Source organism: Saccopteryx leptura, chromosome 11 (genome assembly GCF_036850995.1).
Source record: "Saccopteryx leptura isolate mSacLep1 chromosome 11, mSacLep1_pri_phased_curated, whole genome shotgun sequence".
NCBI lineage: Eukaryota > Metazoa > Chordata > Mammalia > Chiroptera > Emballonuridae > Saccopteryx > Saccopteryx leptura.
Window position 1 is genome coordinate 20,667,957 of NC_089513.1, and position 19,970 is coordinate 20,687,926.

A 19,970-nucleotide genomic window follows, 5' to 3' on the forward strand; every position below is an offset into this window, starting at 1 on the left:
TTAAATGTTTCGGGTTTCTCAGTGTCATGAACACTGTTTTGAATGAATTTTAATTTATTATGTGTAATGATTAGTTGATAATTTTTAGCCAGCTCTCCAGATTTTTCTAAGAAAAAGGATGTAGCACAGTACTTAACAGAAACTTTTGTCTTCCTCAATCATCCCAAAATCCTTTCTACATTAACAAAAAAAAATCTTCCTGATGGTTTCTCTTTCTAGGCCTCAAGTCTGCTTGTACTTTCACTACAGGTTTGTACGGATAGGTTGTGCAGTTTGAACTTCCCTGTATACTCTGGAACCCCCGAAGCTGGGGTGGGACAGCGGGGAACCCCTCCCCCGTAACAACATTTAAAGAGTTAATATAAAATCATTCCAATGAGCCACAAAAAATGTTTGAGGTTTGTAGGACCACGTATGTAAGAAATCATATATTAATAGGATATCCATGAGGTAGTTGTAGATGGGTGTTTTATAAATGCAAAATGTTAGAAATGAACAAGTGTTTACACTGAATTGTTTACTGAATAACTAATAATAAGTATCTGCCTATGTTAGTTTGGGAAAATCAAATTTATCAGTTTTGCCTATTTTTCTATTCATTTTAAATTTCTTTATAAAAACATTTCTTTAAAAAAATTTTTATTGATTTTTTTAACTGATTTGAAAGGGAGAAAGGGAGACAGGAACATGTAGCTGTTCTTGTATGTGCCCTGACCCGGGATCGAACTGGCAACCTCTACCCTTCGGGATGATGCTCTAACCAAACGAGCTATATGTCCAGAGCCAAAAGCATTTTAGAACAGACAGCTGTTGGGGGTGGGAGCTGGGTGAGAAGGTAAGAGGATTGAGCAAGAAAGGACACCCCTCAGAAAAAGAGAGAAAAACTAATGGCCACAGACAACAGTGTGGTGATTGTAAGGGATGGGGGAGGGAGAGGGTATCAGGGTGATAAATGGTGATAGATGAGGACTTGATTTGGGGGAGGTAAACACACAATATGGAGTACAGAATTGGGCACCTGACATCTGTATAATTATGTTAATCACCCCAATACATTCAGTTTTAAAAAAAACATTTTTTTGCCCTGGCTGGCTGGCTCAGTGGTAGAGCGTTGGCCCAGCATGTAGAAGTCCCAGGTTCAATTCCCAGCCAGGGCACACAGGAGAAGCACCCATCTGCTTCTCCACCCTTCCCCCTCTCTTTCCTCTCTATCTGTCTCTTCCACTCCTGCAGCCAAGGCTCCATTGGAGCAAAGTTGGCCTGGGTGCTGAGGACGGCTCCATGGCCTCCACCTCAGGTGCTAGCATGGCTCTGGCTGCAATGGAGCAAGGGCCCAGATGGAAAGAACATCTCCCCCTGGTGTGCTTGCCGGGTGGATCCGGTGGGGCACATGTGGGAGTCTGATTCTCTCCCTCCCCACTTCTCACTTCAGAAAAACAAACAAACAAACAAACAAAACCACATTTTTTTAAACAAAAGTGTTCTTGTAAAAATGGCATCTGCCCATTGTAATAAATAATTAAAAAATTAGACCTGTGCAGATATTAAAATATCATGCCTCTTGCCACCACCTTAGATCTGATCATCATAAACATATTGGTGATTACCCCTCCAAAACCATCAGGAGGCGCTTTTTAAAAATAAAGATTGTAGGGCTGAATTCCTTGTCCAAGTGTGTGTTGCATCCCGTTTTCTGGGGTTGATGACTAGGATTTTTCTTTCTTCTTTCACTTGTTTTCTTCTTGTTTTTGAATTGTGTAAGTTATGCTTGAGTGTATCTTTGTTGTAAAGGTTGGGACAAAGGAAACCCTGAACAAAATAGGAGACATTTTTAAGCCACCTTCACTGCTGCTTTCCTCTCCATGATCAGAAGTAAACAGTCAAAAGCACACCTGCCAGGCACCTGTAGGTGTATTTACATACACAGATAAGTGTATTTACAATTTTTAAAAAAATAAGTGGGGCATATTATTTGTATATACATACTGTTTAGTGATTTGCCTTTTCACTTAATGGCATACTGATGAGTGTTTTACATATTTTATATAATTATATGCCAATTGGCTCTGTATTAGAAATAAATGAAATAAATGTATTGTCATTGCAAAATATTTAACTAAACAAATAAAGCAAAAGTCTTTTGAATTCCAGTGTAAGATATAATTTCTATTCCCAGTATGATGTACACTCGGTTCTTCCTGGTTTTAATTAATTAATTAATTAATTATTTTATTCAGAGAGGCAGGGAGGCAGAGACAGACTCCCACATGTGCCCAGACCAGGATCCACCTGACAAGCCCAGTAGGGGGCAATGCTCTGCCCATCTGGGGCCGCTGCTCTGTTGCTCGCAAACAGCTCTTCCTAATGCCTGAGGTGAGGCCATTGATCCATCCTCAAAGCCACGGCCAACTTGCTCCAGTTGACTCATGGCTGCAGGAGAGAAAGACGAGAGAGAGAGAGAGAGAGAGAGAGAGAGAGAGAGAGAAGCGAGAAGCGAGAGGGGAGGGGTGGAGAAGCAGATGGGTGCTTTTCCTGTGTGCCCTGACCAGGAATCAAACCCGGGACATCCACATGCCAGGACAACACTCCACCACTGAGCCAGGGCCCTTCCTGTTTTTAAAACACACATACACACACACATGAATGAATCTTTGTGTACCTGTTCAGATGATCTCTAGTATAAAGGGAGGAAATTGCTAGCTTGATAGGGATGTACATTTTTTATTTCGTTGAGAACTGCCAGACCTCTTCCAAAAATTCTGTACTACTTTGAGCTCTCACTATTGGTAGTTTTCTCTGTACTACTAATGATACTGGGTGTTCTAAATCTTAAAAAGATTTCTGTTCTCATGGATGATCTCGTTGTATTAATTAATTTCCCCTTTTGATTGCTTTGGACTTCTTTGCCTATTTTTATTTTGGATTGTTAGCTTTTTTTCTTACTGATTTGCAAGTGTCTTTTAAAAAAATAAATACCCTTTTCTGTTTCATATGTTATAAATGTTTTCTTCTTCTCTCTTGTCTTGTATTTAATATAATTCACTACATAAAATAATTTTTAAGTAGTCAAATTACTGTCTTTATATCCTTTTTGATTTTTGTGTCTCGCATAGGAAACAAACTTTCTCAACTCAAGGTTTATACATACACGTCTCTAGTTAAATACTGGGGAAATCATTAAATTCTATTGTCCTAGAGGCAGTTACAGAATTTTCTTTCTTTTTAAAAGTTTTTTCCATTGATTTGCAAGAAAGGAAGTGGGGAGACAGAGAGAGAGGGGGAAGAAGAGAGAGAGAGAATATCAATTTATTGTTCCACTTAGTTGTTTCCTTTAGTTGTACACTCATTGGTTCTTCTCCTGTGTGCCCTAACCAGGGATTAAACCTGTGACCTCGGTGCACTGTATGACTCTCTATCCACTAGCCACTTGGCCAGGGCCATTTTCTGTCTTATGATACAGAAATACTATCTGCATCATAGTTCAGTTCTTGAACACATGTGGTTCTGTTTTGAACTCATTTCCATTGAATTATTTGTTTACTGCCAATGTCATACTTTTAAACGACTATAGTTCTATAAAAAGTTTGCTATTTGACCAGGAGCATTCTTCCCCGGGTTAGTTCTTCTCAATAAAAATTTCTTACGTATTTTCATATTCAGCAATATTTTATTTATAATGTATTGCAAAATGTTACATAAACTATTTTTCATATTTTGATAGTGATTATACCAAATTTTAGATTACCTTTAACTTAAGGGCAGTTTTATAGTATTGAGTCTTTTTGTCCAGAAATATAGGTTTTAAGTTTAATAATAAATATTTGGCATCTCTGGAGACAACCATATTTTCTTTTCCTCCATCTTTTTTAAATGAAGAGAAACAAATTTATAGAATTTTAAAATATGAATAATTCTTGCATTTCAGAGATAAAGCCTTCTTGATCATGATGTATTTAGTCTTAACTAATTTTTAGATTTTTTATTTATTTATTCATTATAGAGAGGAGAGAGAGAGAGAGAGAAGGGGGGGAGGAGCAGGAAGCATCAACTCCCATATGTGCCTTGACCAGGCAAGCCCAGGGTTTTGAACCAGCGACCTCAGCGTTTCCAGGTTGACACTTTATCCACTGTGCCACCACAGGTCAGGCTTAACTAATTTATCTACAAAATTTTCATATTCGTTTTTTATTTGAGCTAGGCTATCTAAAAATCTCTTAATTTCTCTATTTTGTTTTTTTTTTCTTTTACAGGGACAGAGAGAGAGAGTCAGAGAGAGGGATAGATAGGGACAGACAGACAGGAACGGAGAGAGATGAGAAGCATCAATCATCAGTTTTTCATTGCGACACCATAGTTGTTCATTGATTGCTTTTTCATATGTGCCTTGACCGCGAGCCTTCAGCAGACCGAGTAACCCCTTACTTGAGCCAGCGACCTTGGGTCTAAGCTGGTGAGCTTTTTTTATTTTACTCAAGCCAGATGAGCCCGTGCTCAAGCTGGCAACCTCGGGGTCTCGAACCTGGGTCTTCAGCATCCCAGTCCAACGCTCTAGCCACTGCACCACCGCCTGGTCAGGCTCTATTTTGTTTTAATTGCAGTCTTTATTCAGTTTCTGGATTAAGGAGGAGGATTTCTGGCCTTGTGTCAAAAAGGTTGTCATGATATGGTTCATGTGTATACTTTGGCACTGTTTATATAATATGAGAATTACCTGTTCTTTGACAGTTTATTAGACTTATTTGTAAAAATATCTGGACTTGGTTTGTTTTTAGGGTTAGTGCTTTGATTCATTTTTCACTCTTCTAAGATAATTTGCCAATTCAGGCTTTTGTCTTTTTGGTCAGTTTTGATATTTTGTATTTTCCTAGATATTCTAATATTTTGCTTAGGATTTCAGATATATGAGCATAAAGTTGTACATGAAATTTTCTTATGAGTATGTTTTTGGTATATAAAGAAAAATATGGAGAAATATATTAGAAACTTAATGGTGGTTATCTGTGGGAAGTGGCTGTGGAATTATAGAAATAGAGAACGACAGAGTCTTTAAAAATTTTATATCCTTGGTCAATATGAGAATTTTCAAATAATGGACTTGTTTTACTTTTATAATAAAAAAAAAGTGAGTGTTGTTTCAAACTTTTAAGAATGAAAGAATATAGACCGTCTTCACTGTACCAGTTCCAGCACGTCTTACCCGTGTGTCTCCTTCTCAAGCTGGACTCTGGACTGTCTTCACGCTGGGTGGCGCGAGCAGCAAGGCGGCGGCCAGTCCAGCGCTGGCTTCCCCTCTGGCCAACCAGAGCCTCCTGCTTCTGCTGGTGCTGGCCAACCTGACTGATGCCGAAGACGCCGCAAACCCCTACCGACAGGCCATCATGTCCTTTAAGAACACACAAGGTTTGTGGGACTGGTTTTCTCTGAATGCTCTTTCTGGTGAGGAGAGAGGGTTGTTTGCCCCGTATTGTTTATTGCCTTACAGTTGTGGAGATGACTTCCTTATATGTTCATATGGATTCATGATGAAAACAACTTTGATTTTGCCATCTATTCATTTAAATTTACATTGTTTTTTTAGGGATAACCAAGCCAGCATGTGGTTAATTTGGACCTGTCTATCCTACCTGTTAGCAATAGGAATTAACCTGAAAAAACTCTAAATGACAGGTTGTTTGACATTTTTCTTTCTTTTTTATTTTTATTTTTTATAATTAGTTTATTAAATCATAAATCTACAACAGCTTCTTTTTTTTTTTTTTTTTAAATAAATTTTTATTAATGGTAATGGGATGACATTAATAAATCAGGGTACATATATTCAAAGAAAACATGTCTAGGTTATTTTGTCATTAAATTATGTTGCATACCCCTCGCCCAAAGACAGATTGTCCTTCGCCACCCTCTATCTAGTTCTCTGTGCCCCTCCCCCTCCCCCTAACTCTCCCCCTGTCCACTCTCCCCCCACCCCTGGTAACCACCACACTCTTGTCCATGTCTCTTAGTCTCATTTTTATGTTCCACCAATGTATGGAATCATGTAGTTCTTGTTTTTTTCTGATTTACTTATTTCACTCCTTATAATGTTATCAAGATCCCACCATTTTGCTGTAAATGATCTGATGTCATCGTTTCTTATGGCTGAGTAGTATTCCATAGTGTATATGTGCCACATCTTCTTTATCCAGTCTTCTATTGAAGGGCTTTTTGGTTGTTTCCATGTCTTGGCCACTGTGAACAGTGCTGCAATGAACATGGGGCTACATGTGTCTTCACGTATCAATGTTTCTGAGGTTTTGGGGTATATACCCAGTAGAGGGATTGCTGGGTCATAAGGTAGTTCTATTTGCAGTTTTTTGAGGAACCACCATACTTTCCTCCATAATGGTTGTACTACTTTACAGTCCCACCAACAGTGAATGAGGGTTCCTTTTTCTCCACAGCCTCTCCAACATTTGCTATTACCCGTCTTGTTGATCATAGCTAATCTAACAGGGGTGAGGTGGTATCTCATTGTAGTTTTGATTTGCATTTCCCTAATAACTAATGAAGCTGAGCATTTTTTCATATATCTGTTGGCCATTTGTATCTCTTCCTGGGAGAAGTGTCTATTCATGTCCTCTTCCCATTTTTTTATTGGATTGTTTGTTTGTTTGTTGTTGAGTTTTATGAGTTCTTTGTAAATTTTGGAAATTAGGCCCTTATCTGAACTGTTGTTTGAAAATATCATTTCCCATTTAGTTGGCTGTCTGTTTATTTTTATATCAGTTTCTCTTGCTGAGCAAAAACTTTTTATTCTGATGTAGTCCCATTCATTTATCTTTGCCTTCACTTCTCTTGCCATTGGAGTCAAGTTCATAAAATGTTCTTTAAAACCCAGGTCCATGAGTTTAGTACCTATGTCTTCTTCTATGTACTTTATTGTTTCAGGTCTTATATTTAGGTCTTTGATCCATTTTGAATTAATTTTAGTACACGGGGACAGGCTGTAGTCGAGTTTCATTCTTTTGCATGTGGCTTTCCAGTTTTCCCAACACCATTTGTTGAAGAGGCTTTCTTTTCTCCATTGTGTGTTGTTGGCCCCTTTATCAAAGATTATTTGACCATATATATGTGGTTTTATTTCTGGGCTTTCTATTCTGTTCCATTGGTCTGAGTGTCTATTTTTCTGCCAATACCATGCTGTTTTGATTATTGTGGCCCTATAATATAGTTTAAAGTCAGGTATTGTAATGCCCCCAGCTTCATTCTTTTTCCTTAGGATTGTTTTGGCTATTCGGGGTTTTTTATAGTTCCATATAAATCTGATGATTTTTTGTTCCATTTCTTTAAAAAATCTCATAGGGATTTTGATGGGAATTGCATTAAATTTGTATATTGCTTTGGGTAATATGGCCATTTTGATTATATTTATTCTTCCTATCCAAGAACAAGGAATATACAACTCTACATAGCACTTAATTTTTTTAAAGGAAAAACTTTATGTCTTATTACACTGATCCTGGCTAATAGCTTTTCAAAAATTTGAGAAAAATCTTAAAAAAGGTTTCACATGTCACCTGAAACTTACAAATTTAATATTATCAAAGAAGGAATGCTTCTACACTCTTAAATACAAAGACCACTAGAAATAAACAACAACTATACAGCTAAGAAACTGTCTCAAAGGCATTTTTTTTACAATCCTTCCCCCATAGGTAACGTTATTAAGTAATTCAGTCCATTCACAAAATGGCTCTCTGCTTCTGCTTGGTGTCTTCTGCCTATCACTGCATACTTACGCATGACTGAGGATGAGTTTTCTTCCATCATTATTTCAGTAACCTGAAGCTGCTTTGTTACCTCTGGGCTCTAATCCTCTCCTGTTTAGACAGCGAAGCCCAGGGCAAATAGGAAGTAGCTCAGTATCGGTTTCTCCCTCCGTAATCCCCACCTCCTCCACTTCCTCCAGGACCATAGTTTCGTTCACCATATGGTCCCCCAACATTCCTGCTACCACCAAAATGCCCGCTCTTCATTGGACCATAGTTAGAAGGTTGCTGGACATTTTTCACTCAAAGTCTATTTAGAGTTTTATACAACTTAAAAATTAGAACAGAACTGAGCAAATTTTTTCTGCAAAGGGCATGGCTTTTCATGGCTATGTGGTCTCTCAGCACCTCTTTACTCTGCTGCCACAGCACAGAGCAGGCATAGATACGTGAGTGAACAGGGCTGGTTCCAATAAAACTTTATTTCCAAAACAGGTGGTGGACTGCCTGTGAGCTGTAATTTGCCATGCCAAACCGCAAGGCAGAGCATAAGTGGAGAGTTCTGTGTTGAAACAGTGCTTTCTTATCAAAAGGCCATACTCCAAAAGCAGGATTAATGTGGTAGGGTAGATGATCAAGGTGGATCCCAATACTGACATAATGAAGATGGATAAAACGTACATTTATGGAAAAGGAATTTTTGAGGCTTCTGATGCACTTGCCTTGTTCCTTTTCACAGCTGTCTTAGTGTGTTTCTTATAGATAGTGGAGGGGTGTGCTAGTTCATTGTGGCTTTGCTAATTCAGGTATTATTATTTAAAGGGGATATCTAATAATTTGATGGATCACAGTGAAAGCTCATGTGTCTAAATAGTCTTTTTCTCTTGCCATCACTGTACTCTTCTTACTGACAGTGTGCAAAGCAAGTTTAGGAATCAAATAGACCTGACTTTGTGGCACACTTGTGTCACTTCACATCTGTGAGGCTCTTCACAACTTGCTTAATCTCAATAAGTCTCAATGGCTTTGTCTATATAATGAAGATAATATCACTAATAGTATTTGGTTAAGTACCACACAAGGCAAGGTTTTAAAATGTTTAGCTCAGGTTTTGCAGCAAAGCAAGTGTTCATTATGTAGTCTCTATTATTGTTACTTTTGCTATTCTAGCCACATCTTACTATTTGGAGTGGAACCTTTCTGGGATAGCCATCTTTTCAGGGACTTTGAGTTATGTTGATTCAGAACATTGGCTTGAAAGTTAAACTGACCTGAGTTCATATCCATTTATTTATTTATTTATTTTAATTTTTAGTGAGAGAAGGGGAGGCAGAGACAGACTCCCACATGTACCCCAACTGGGATCCATCCAGCAAACCCACTAAGGGGTAATGTTCAGCCCATCTGGAGCCCTTGTTCCATTGCAACCACAGCCATTTTTTAGCGCCTGAGGTGGAGGCCATGCAACTATCCTCAGCACCCAGGGCCAACTTGCTCCAATCGAGCCATAGCTGTAAGAGGGGAGGAGAAGAGAGAGAGAGAGAGAGAGAGTCAGACGTGAGACGGGGAGGGGTGGAGAAGCAGGTGGGCTCTTCTCCTATGTGCCCTGGCCAGGATTCAGACCCAGGACATCCACATGCTGGGCCGATGCTGTACCACTGAGCAAACTGGCCAGGGCCTTTATTTATTTATTTTTTATTTAGAAATTAAATTTAATGGGTTGATATTGATCAATAAGAGTACATGGGTTTCGGGTGAACATCTCTATAGCATTTGAACTATTGATTGCATGGTGTGCCCATCACCAAAGTCAGCTCATTTTTTGTCACCATATATTTATCCCCTCTGACCCCCTTCTCCCCTGCCCCTCTCCTTCTGGTAGCCACTTCAGTTTTATCTATGTCCATGAGTCTCAATTTTGTATCCCACCTGTGTGTGAAATCATATTGTTCTTAGCTTTTTCTGATTTACCTATTTCACTTAGTATAATGTTCTCAAGGTTCATACATGTCGTAAATGGCAATATGTCATCATTTGTTATGGCTGAGTGGTATTCCATCGTATATATGTATCATATCTTCTTTATCCAATCCTCTATCAAAGGACACTTTGGTTGTTTCCATGTCTTAGCCATCTTGAATAATGCTGCATGAGAGTTAGACTGACCTGAGTTCATATTCCCGTTTTGGGTTTTTTTAATGTACTAGTTTCTTTATTTGTGAAGCAGGGATTATAATCTCTACCGCTTAAGGTTCTTTATAAAAATTAAATGTGCTTCTATCATAGTACCGACTCCCTGAATTATTGCTATTATTAAAGAAGCAGTGTTATGTAGTGAAAACAATAGAGGCTAATCTTTTTTTTATTCAGGGCTGATCTTGGAAAAGTTACTTAATCTCTCAGAGCTTCTATTTCATCCTTTATAGAACTGTCAAAGTAATGACATGGTTGTTGTATGAATTAAATAAGGGAAGATACACATAATCATTAGAGATCTGTTTACATAGTACAGAGAAATCAATTGTCCCAATGTTCTTTTTATCTTTTTTCTTTTTGGTGAGACTATTTCAGCTCAACTCTTTTAGCACATTTCAATTATACAGTATTACCTGCTCTAGTCACCAGGTTTTACATTAGTTTAGTTCTTTTTAAGTAAACTATTAAATATAAATTGAAATTTTGAATCTGAAACATAGCAACTTATATAAAATTAATGGGAATTGAATTGTATACATGAGTGGGCTTTTATTATTTATATAAGGCACAGTCTAGAAAATACTGATGTAATATTTTCAAAGTGTTGTTTTCTGTATTCCAGATAACAGCCCTTTCCCTTCGTCAATTCCACATACTTTCCAGATTAATTTTAACAGTTTGTACACAGCTCTGTGTGAACAGCAGACGTCTGATCAAGCAACCCTCCTCTTGTATACTTTGCTCCATCAGAATAGTAATATTAGAACATACATGTTGGCGCGCACAGATATGGAAAATCTTGTAAGTATCATGCTATACATTTTGTGCTTTTTTTGTATTTTATAATACTTTGCGGAATAATTTTTTTTCCCCAGAGAGGAAGTGTATTTGCTTGGTTGCGACACAGATGGTGTTTGAGAAATTGACGGGGAGATGTCACCAGACACAGGCAGAGGCCTGAGTTTTACAGTGTCGGAGATGGAGCACGTAGAGATGGCATCACAGAGTAGGACACAGCAGCATGACAGCTCCTCTGTTCTTTAGGTCCTTCACAGCCACCCACTGTTGGCAGCAAAGGGAATGTCCCCTGTGTGCCATTTTTTACAGATTGGTAGCAGGATTCATGAGATATTTGGTAGCTTTTTTTTTTTTTTTTTACTGTTAAAAATGAAATACTGAGTATTGTGGGATATTAAAATTCATTTGAAGAGCATATTTTATGTCAAAGTGACATTAAGGACAAAAAGCATGATGAAAGAGCCTGTTTCCATACCATCTATGTGGGGAAAACATTGGCTTAAACAACAAAATTGGGTGTAACATTGTACTACTTATATGAGTAAAAACTTATAAGCAGACCTGTTTACTGATGGGTAGGTATGAACAGAGACAATTCTGGGCGTGATATAGCCTAAGGGAAATGATAACAATAAGCAGAAAGCCTGTGACATCACCTGTTCTGGAAAGTTCTGTGAGAAGATGTTGTATATAAGATGATGCAGGAATCAGTTGTCTGTATGTGATATAAACCAGTGAAAAGTTAAATGCTTTTGTTTTTACTTGAGAGGGTGGTGTCGAGTTTCTTTATTTGTTTTGTTTTTTTGTTTTTAAATTTCTTGCATAGATTACTTTCATAATGTCCTATCTGGTGTCTGTATCTGTCCTTTGCCTTTCTTCTGTAATAAATATTTATTGAAGCTCTGATTAGAAAATATGGGTAGAAAATGGACTGTTCTGATCTGATTGCGTTGTTGCTAACAATTGTTTTATTTTATAGTCTTTGCTATTAAGAAGATAATGTTTGCCTCATTACAGTGCTCCTAAGAATACTTTATTGTGTGTGAGTTCCTGCTAGGCTGGATGCAGACCTGCTTCTATTCAGTGTCCATAGTTGACTGAGCCTCCATGGTCTCTGCAAGCCCAGCCTATGTGGCAGCAGAGGGTGGTGATTTCCTCACTGGTGTCTTAGCTATATCCTATATGGAAAGTGCTTTTGGTCGGAGGCTGGTCTGTGTGTTTTTCTCCTCCAAAGAAAACTAACCATGAAGTTAAAGCAAAGGGTAGATAATAAAAGCATAAAGGTTTAAGACAATGGTCTCATAATAAAGTAAAAGACGTAGTAAATTAAAATTTATATTCCCTAGGTTTTACCAATTCTTGAAATTCTGTATCATGTTGAAGAAAGAAATTCACACCATGTATATATGGCACTTATAATACTGTTGATCCTTACAGAAGATGATGGCTTCAATAGATCCATTCATGAAGTGGTGAGTTCCCAGTACTTTGATTGCAGTTACAGAGCTGCAGAATGGACATGTCCCTTCATAAGATTTACTATGGCTTTAGCATTTCTTCCTTCTCCTTCTGGAGACGTTTCTGCGAGAACCTGACCTAGAAGTGGTTTGTGAACCATTTATGAAGTGATGGGCTTTTTTCTGAATGACAATTAGCCGCTAATAAAAATGCTCTCAAAATGATTTCTTTAGTAATTGAAGCAAATGTTTTTTTGCCATTGGGTTCATTTTTCTTCTCCATTTCATTTCCACTTTTTAAAATTGATTGATTTTAGAGAGACAGACAGACAGAGGAAGGGGGAGGGAAAGAGAGAAAGAGAGAAGAGCGAAACATCCATTTGTTCCATTTATTGTGCATTCATTGGTTCCTTCCTGTAGGTGCCCTGGCCAGGTCATTTCTACTTTTTAGTTAAGGCATAAATTTTACAACAGCTTTGCTCCCTGTATACAGAATGAGTGAAAGATAGGGAACAAAGAGAAGAAGACTAAGAAAGTAATTATTTTATATTTTAAAAGAGAGTGTAATATAATTTTACTCTTTAAATTTTAGGCCTCCTGGTGAGATCCATTTTCAAACTGATTATATCTTCCTTTTTAGTATTTTCTTTGTGTCAAAGTAATATATGGACATGGTGATAAAACTTATGTAGATGTAGTATGTTTTTAAAAGTTACTAGTTTCAGTTGTACAGCATAGTGATTAGACACTTAAATATCTTATGAAGTGATTGCTGCTGCAATAAGTCTCGAACCCCCTGGCACCATACATGGTTGTTACAGTATTATTGACCATGTTCCCTGTGCTGTACTTTACATCCCTGTTACTGTTTTTATAACTGGCAGTTTATACAGAAGTAGTAGATTTTAATGAAAAATAGTATACCCCATGTCCATCCTATTCCTAATTCTAGCTTTCATCTCTGTTCATGTTTCTAAATGCTGATATTGTGTTTCTTTAAAAAAGTTTTTTTTAATTTATTGATTGACTTCAGTGAGAGAGAGAGAAACATCGATTTGTTGCTCCACTTATTATGCATTCATTAGTTGAGTCTTGCATAGGCTCTGATGGGGGATTGAACTCACAACCTTGGGGGATTGATCTCACAACCTTAGTGTATTGGGACAATGCTCCAACCAGCAGAGCTCTCCAGCCAGGGTTATATTATATTTCTTGATTTTTCAGATTTAGTCATTAGCTGTTTCTAAAGTGGAAGATGTTACTAGCTCTTCTGCACAGATGCATGCTTTCTCCAGGTCCCAGCCGCCTTCTAGCACATAGAGTCATTCTTTCCTCCAACTTACTGTTTTTGGTTAACTCAGCTTTTACATTATTATGATTATGTTAACTTTTATTCGTAGCTCAGACAGAGTGTATGATAATTGCATTTTCTTCCTTGTCCATGTTTTACTTTTTCTGCAGCACATCATTGCCCTGCTTTTTCTCATGTGCAGTCACTAATGCAACTCCTAGTACGTCATCAGAACTGAGAATCGCTCTAAATCTATTAAAACATATCACATATTTTCTCAGTTCTCCTTTGTTATTTGACTCCTGTCTTAGTCCACATTGGAGGCTTTCCTCAAATGTCTGGTGATCCTTGCTTGTCTGTTCATATTTAAGAGGAAGGTACTAAGAAGTTGATTGGAAGGAAGTTCTGCGTGCTGGCAGAACTTACTTGCTATAACTCGCTCTACGTCATCTGTTTCCCTGGGCATCCTACTCTCTGTAGGCCTGTTCTTTTGGGCTGATCAATTGTTCAGAGGGGACTCTTCCAGTCTCTTTGATGCAGGAGTCTAACGGGACATGGAGCTAGAGGTTTCACTCCTCACTAGGTACAGACATTTCCTTTTAGTCTTCAGTGAGGCTTTTGTATCATCTTGCTTTTCTCTGATGTTCCAATAAAGTGTTTTTTGCCTCTTATATAGTGTGACCATTATTTCACTTGACACTGTAGAAAGAGGATAAAACATACAAATTTCTTGATTCCTATATTTAATTAAAATACCAATATTTACACTGATTTACTCAAATTTTAATATAACATTTATCTCTCTTTTGATAAGAAATAAAAAACCAATATGATTTTTTAAAACATTTAGAATTTGAAGTATAAAGTAGTGCACAAATTTTAAAGGTACACCTTAGGAGTTTTTGCATATGTATACCTATGTTATTACCGCCCAGAATAAGTTATTGAACATTTCTAGCATAATAGAAGACTCTGTGCCCTTTTCTGGTCAGTATCCCTCACCATCCAATTTACTACTATTCTGACTTCTCTCCCAATAGATTCATTTCTCTATTTTTTTTGTGTGTGGCTTTTTGTTGTTCACTCATAGTTATAAGTGAAAGCCTAGATTTCATTTGTTTTGAAAGGTAGCGGGACTCCCCTTAGCAGAGCGCTGCAGAGGTCGTGTCTCCTTGTTGGAGGAGGCAGGAATCAACCCAGAAGTCTTCCCTTTGCATGAACAGGCGAAGTATGTGGCACATTGACTCCCTGAGTCAAGGAGAAAATAGGAGTGACTTAAGTGGAGAGAACATCAGGGAGTCCTAGCGCTCAGCTGAACCTGTTGGTTTTTCTGTATTTCACCTTCTTTGTTGTGGCAGCCCAGAATTGGCTGCTGTGCTGCCCAATTTCTTTCTCTCTCTCTCTCTCTCTCTCTCTCACACACACACCCATGTTACAGATCTGCAGTGGAAGAGTGCCAACTTCAGTTAGAAAACAGTTTTTGCTTCCTGAGGCCTGGAGGTGAGCTGCCCATTCTGAATAGTCAGAACAGAGCCCCAGGACATCTTTTCTTGAAGATCTTGGTTATTTGTGCTCTTGCCTTTTCCCTAACACAGTGTGAAGGTTTCTTATTTTTGCTTTCAAACTGCTGAGCTCTGATTGTTTTTCCTATCAGTCTTGTCCTGTGTGCCATACCTCCCTTTTGTCTACTAATGATACCTGCCTCTGCTCCAGACCCGTTTCTTTTTTCCTTTTATACAGTGTGTCCGTAAAGTCATGGTAAACTTTTGATCGATCACAGGAAAGCAACAAAAGACGATAGAAATGTGAAATCTGCACCAAATAAAAGGAAAAGTCTCCCAGTTTCATACCTATTCAGTGTAGTTTGATGTGGGCCCACGCACAGATTTTTTAGGGCTCCTTAGGTAGCTATCCCGTATAGCCTCTACAGACTCATCACTGACTGATGGCCCACCAGAACGGGGTTTCTCCACCAAACTGCCGGTTTCCTTCAACTGCTTATCCCACCGAGTAATGTTATTCCTATGTGGTGGCGCTTTGTTATAAACACACCGATATTCACGTTGCACTTTGGTCACAGATTCGAATTTAGTGAGCCACAGAACATACTGAACTTTCCTCTGTACCGTCCACATCTCGACTGGCATGGCTGTGGGCTGCTCTGCTGTATACACAGTGTTACGTCATCATCTCTGCATGCGCACATGCTGCCACATCATCCTACAGAAACTGGGAGGGTTTTCCTTTTATTTGGTGCAGATTTCACATTTCTATCATCTTTTGTTGCTTTCCTGTGACTAGTCAAAAGTGCACCATGATTTTACAGACACACTGTATTTAAGAAGGAAAGAGGAAGTAGTAAGCACATCAAACTGTTTAACTCAGAGCTTATCCAAAATCAGACATGAACAATACTTTTCTCCTAAATCAATCATGTTTACTTAAACTTTTCTTCCCCATTACAGATATTAAAAAATATTACTTGGTATTCAGAACGGGTTTTAACAGAAATTTCACTGGGGAGCCTCCTGATACTGGTTGTAATAAGGACCATTCAGTACAACATGACAAGGACAAGAGTAAGTCTTCTATAGCTACTTTCTTATCTCTATGCATAGAGTATGATTAAGATTCTAATTTAAAGTAGTGTCAGTATTTATTTATTTATTTTTTATTTTTTTATTTTTTGTATTTTTTCTGAAGCTGGAAACGGGGAGAGACAGTCAGACAGACTCCTGCATGCGCCCGACCGGGATCCACCCGGCATGCCCACCAGGGGCGACGCTCTGCCCACCAGGGGGCGATGCTCTGCCCCTCCGGGGCGTCGCTCCGCCACGACCAGAGCCACTCTAGCGCCTGGGGCAGAGGCCAAGGAGCCATCCCCAGCACCCAGGCCATCTTTACTCCAATGGAGCCTTGGCTGCAGGAGGGGGAGAGAGAGACAGAGAGGAAGGAGGGGGTGGTGATGGAGAAGCAAATGGGCGCTTCTCCCATGTGCCCTGGCCGGGAATCGAACCCAGGTCCCCCGCACGCCAAGTCAATGCTCTACCGCTGAGCTAACTGGCCAGGGCTGTGTCAGTATTTAGAATGCCAGCATTCTGATGAAATACAGTAGAAAAATACAGATCAGCGTATAGTCACTGCATTACATGATTCTAAGGTACTATATATAATGTCTGTTTCTTAATATGATTAGAGATGTATTACATGATATTGAACACAAGCAGTAGAGCACATTCAGATAAAAGATCTTGTACGTCTTTGCTGGACCAGTAAAGCTGATTGGCCTTTTAAAAGCAACAACAAAGTAAGAATATATGAGCACAAGAAACAGTGTATTCACTTGGGAAAGAAAAGTAGTAGAAAGAGAATACTTTAAAGAGTAAAAGGAAAATTCTGACTGGATTGTATTTGTAATACCTGGGAACAAATTTCAGTTTTAGTCAATAAAGGAACCATATACAGAAATGGTCAACTTTACTGACGTGTTTTCAATTATTTCTCTCTGTGCGGCTAATGTAGATACATGTCCACAATCTTTTATCTGAATCTCTAGGAGCCAGATGTGTTTTAGAATGAAGAATGTTTGATTTTAGAAAGATAATTATAATACATATGCTTACACTGTATTGTAACCATTAGGTTCTGGAGCAGCATACAGTAATTAAACATTAATATTTCTGCAGCAAAATACTTCAGTATTCACCAGGGCAGGGATAATGAAGACCATAAATAGCATCATACTTTTTCGTGCCAGGGGTTGCTTCCAAATGTGTGCTGAAAAAACTGAACTTTCAGTGCCTTATCGATTTTTGGAATTAGAGGAAAGGGTTTGTGGACCTGAGCTTTCAAAAATCAATGACAATTGAGTTTACATTTGCTTCTAATTACCCTTGATTAAAATGTAGAGAAGACTTGATGAATGTTTTCACCTTGCTGTTTTCTGACAGGACAAGTACCTTCACACGAATTGTCTGGCAGCTCTAGCAAATATGTCAGCACAGTTTCGCTCTCTGCATCAGTATGCTGCTCAGAGGATCATCAGGTATGCATGAGCTTTAGCGCAAATCCTGGATTTTGCCTTCCGACAGACCTGTTGAAAAGGATAGTATGGCGGTCCCTTTTTAAGTCATCTACAAGCAGTAACAAATTTTCCTACTTAATTTTTATCACCTCATTTGGTTGAAAATACCCTGTTCTCCTTTGTTTTCTAACCTAACTTTTCAGTCAAAATTAATTTTATTTACTTTCAATCTTTTTATAAATCTGGTTTTAAGCTATGCCCTGGGTTTTTTTTACAGAGGAATGGATATATTTTAGTAATGCAAACTAAATTTTGATTAACACACTTGTTGAGCATTTTATAGAGCATCACACTATCTTTCTGTGCTTTTTATGGAGAATTCTTTTTATAGCATGTTAGTTGTACTATGTTAGTTTTTATACCATATTAGTTTTCTGTTGATGCCAGAAATGAGTAACTTAAAGCAATACGAGTTTATTACACAATTCTGTAGGTTAGAAGTTCAACATGTGTCTCACTGGACTAACATCTAGCTGTCGGGAGGGCTGCCGTCCTTTCTGGGTGGTCCAGGGGAGAGTCTGTATCCTTGTCCTGTCCAGCTGCTAGAAACTGCCACATTTCGTGGATTATGGCCCCATCATCAATTTTGCAAGCCAGCAACAGTAGGTTGTTGAGTCTTCCTTGCATCTCCTCACATCTCGTCACACGTCCTCTTCTGATTCCCTCTTCCACTTTGACGATCCATGTGATTGCCTCAGCCCTACCCGAATAATCCAGGGTAATCTCCCCACCTCAAGGTCTTTGAACCAGAGCTCAAAGCCCCTGCGCTGTGTAAGAGCATATTCACAGATTCAGGCTATTCGGATGTGGACATTTGGAGGGAACCACTTTTTTGCTTGCCACAGTATCACTAGAAACCTCTCCTCTGTCCCCCACCCCACCCCCAGCCAAAGATGTGTTCTTTAAACGTAGGAAAGCTGATTCACAAATGATGAACGTATATATTTTGCAGGGATTTTTAACATATGTGGGTTCTTTTTTATTTTCTGGTAAGATGCTCAATATCATACTCGTGGCTCTCAAAGAACATTTGTTATATAAGTCAGTTAAATCAGATAGTTTCCTTTAATTCTTACTCTTTCAGTGTAAGAATTAGTGTTTTTGTTTGTTTGTTTTGGGGGAGGATGCAGTTTTGACTATTAGTTTTTGTGTTGCAATCATTGGTGGTAATCAACTCTATGTTACTTAAACTCTAATCCAGGGGTCCCCAAACTACGGCCCGGGCCCGCAGGCCACATGCAGCCCCCTGAAGCCATTTATCCGGCCCCTGCCGCACTTCCAGAAGGGGCACGTCTTTCATTGGTGGTCAGAGGAGCACATTGACCATCTCATTAGCCAAAAGCAGGCCCATAGTTCCCATTGAAACACTGGTTAGTTTGTTGATTTAAATTTACTTGTTCTTTATTTTAAATACAGTGTGTCTGTAAAGTCATGGTGCACTTTTGACCAGTCACAGGAAAGCAACAAAAGACGATAGAAATGTGAAATCTGCACCAAATAAAAGGAAAACCCTCCCAGTTTCTGTAGGATGATGTGGCAGCATGTGCGCATGTGCAGATGATGATGTAACACCATGTATACAGCGGAGCAGCCCACGTCCATGCCGGTTGAGATGTGGACAGTACAGAGGAAAGTTCAGTGTGTTCTGTGGCTCGCTAAATTCGAATCCATGACCAAAGTGCAACGTGAATATCGGTGCGTTTATAACAAAGCGCCACCACATAGGAATAACATTACTCGGTGGGATAAGCAGTTGGAGGAAACCAGCAGTTTGGTGAAGAAACCCCGTTCTGGTGGGCCATCAGTCAGTGACGAGTCTGTAGAGGCTATACGGGATAGCTACCTAAGGAGCCCTAAAAAATCTGTGCGTGAGCCCACATTGAACTGCACTGAATAGGTATGAAACTAGGAGAGTTTTCCTTTTATTTGGTGCAGATTTCACATTTCTATCGTCTTTCATTGCTTTCCTATGACCAGTCAAAAGTGCACCATGACTTTATGGACACACTGTATTGTATTTGTTCCCATTTTGTTTTTTTACTTTAAAATAAGATATGTGCAATGTGCATAGGAATTTGTTCATAGTTTTTTTTTATAGTCCAGCCCTCCAACAGTCTGAGGGACAGTGAACTGGCCCCCTGTGTAAAAAGTTTGGGGACCCCTGCTCTAATCTTACTTTCTGTTCATTGGTTAGAGATCTTTATTGACCCAGGTTTATTTTTAGCAATAACTCAGAGTTAACTTATTGTCTTTGTTTATTTATTTTCAGAATTTAACAGGATTTTTTTGCTAAATTAAACAAAAATAATACAATATATTGTATTAAAACATAATTTCTAATACATTGATATTATATATTAATAATAATAATGTATTATTATATAATGTATAATCTA

The 19,970-nt window shown here is 38.6% G+C and overlaps 1 protein-coding gene across 3 annotated transcripts in view; it reads left to right on the forward strand.

Moving 5' to 3' along the window:
* The window catches only part of DYM (dymeclin), a 303,872-nt gene that overhangs the window by 119,870 nt on the left and 164,032 nt on the right, over positions 1–19,970 (forward strand). For all 3 annotated transcript variants that reach the window (XM_066352275.1, XM_066352273.1, XM_066352276.1), the window contains exons 9-13: positions 5,218–5,400; positions 10,567–10,745; positions 12,089–12,214; positions 15,956–16,069; positions 17,441–17,535. In XM_066352275.1, coding sequence (XP_066208372.1) covers positions 5,218–5,400; positions 10,567–10,745; positions 12,089–12,214; positions 15,956–16,069; positions 17,441–17,535 — 697 coding nt within the window. The remainder of the gene's footprint in view (positions 1–5,217; positions 5,401–10,566; positions 10,746–12,088; positions 12,215–15,955; positions 16,070–17,440; positions 17,536–19,970) is intronic.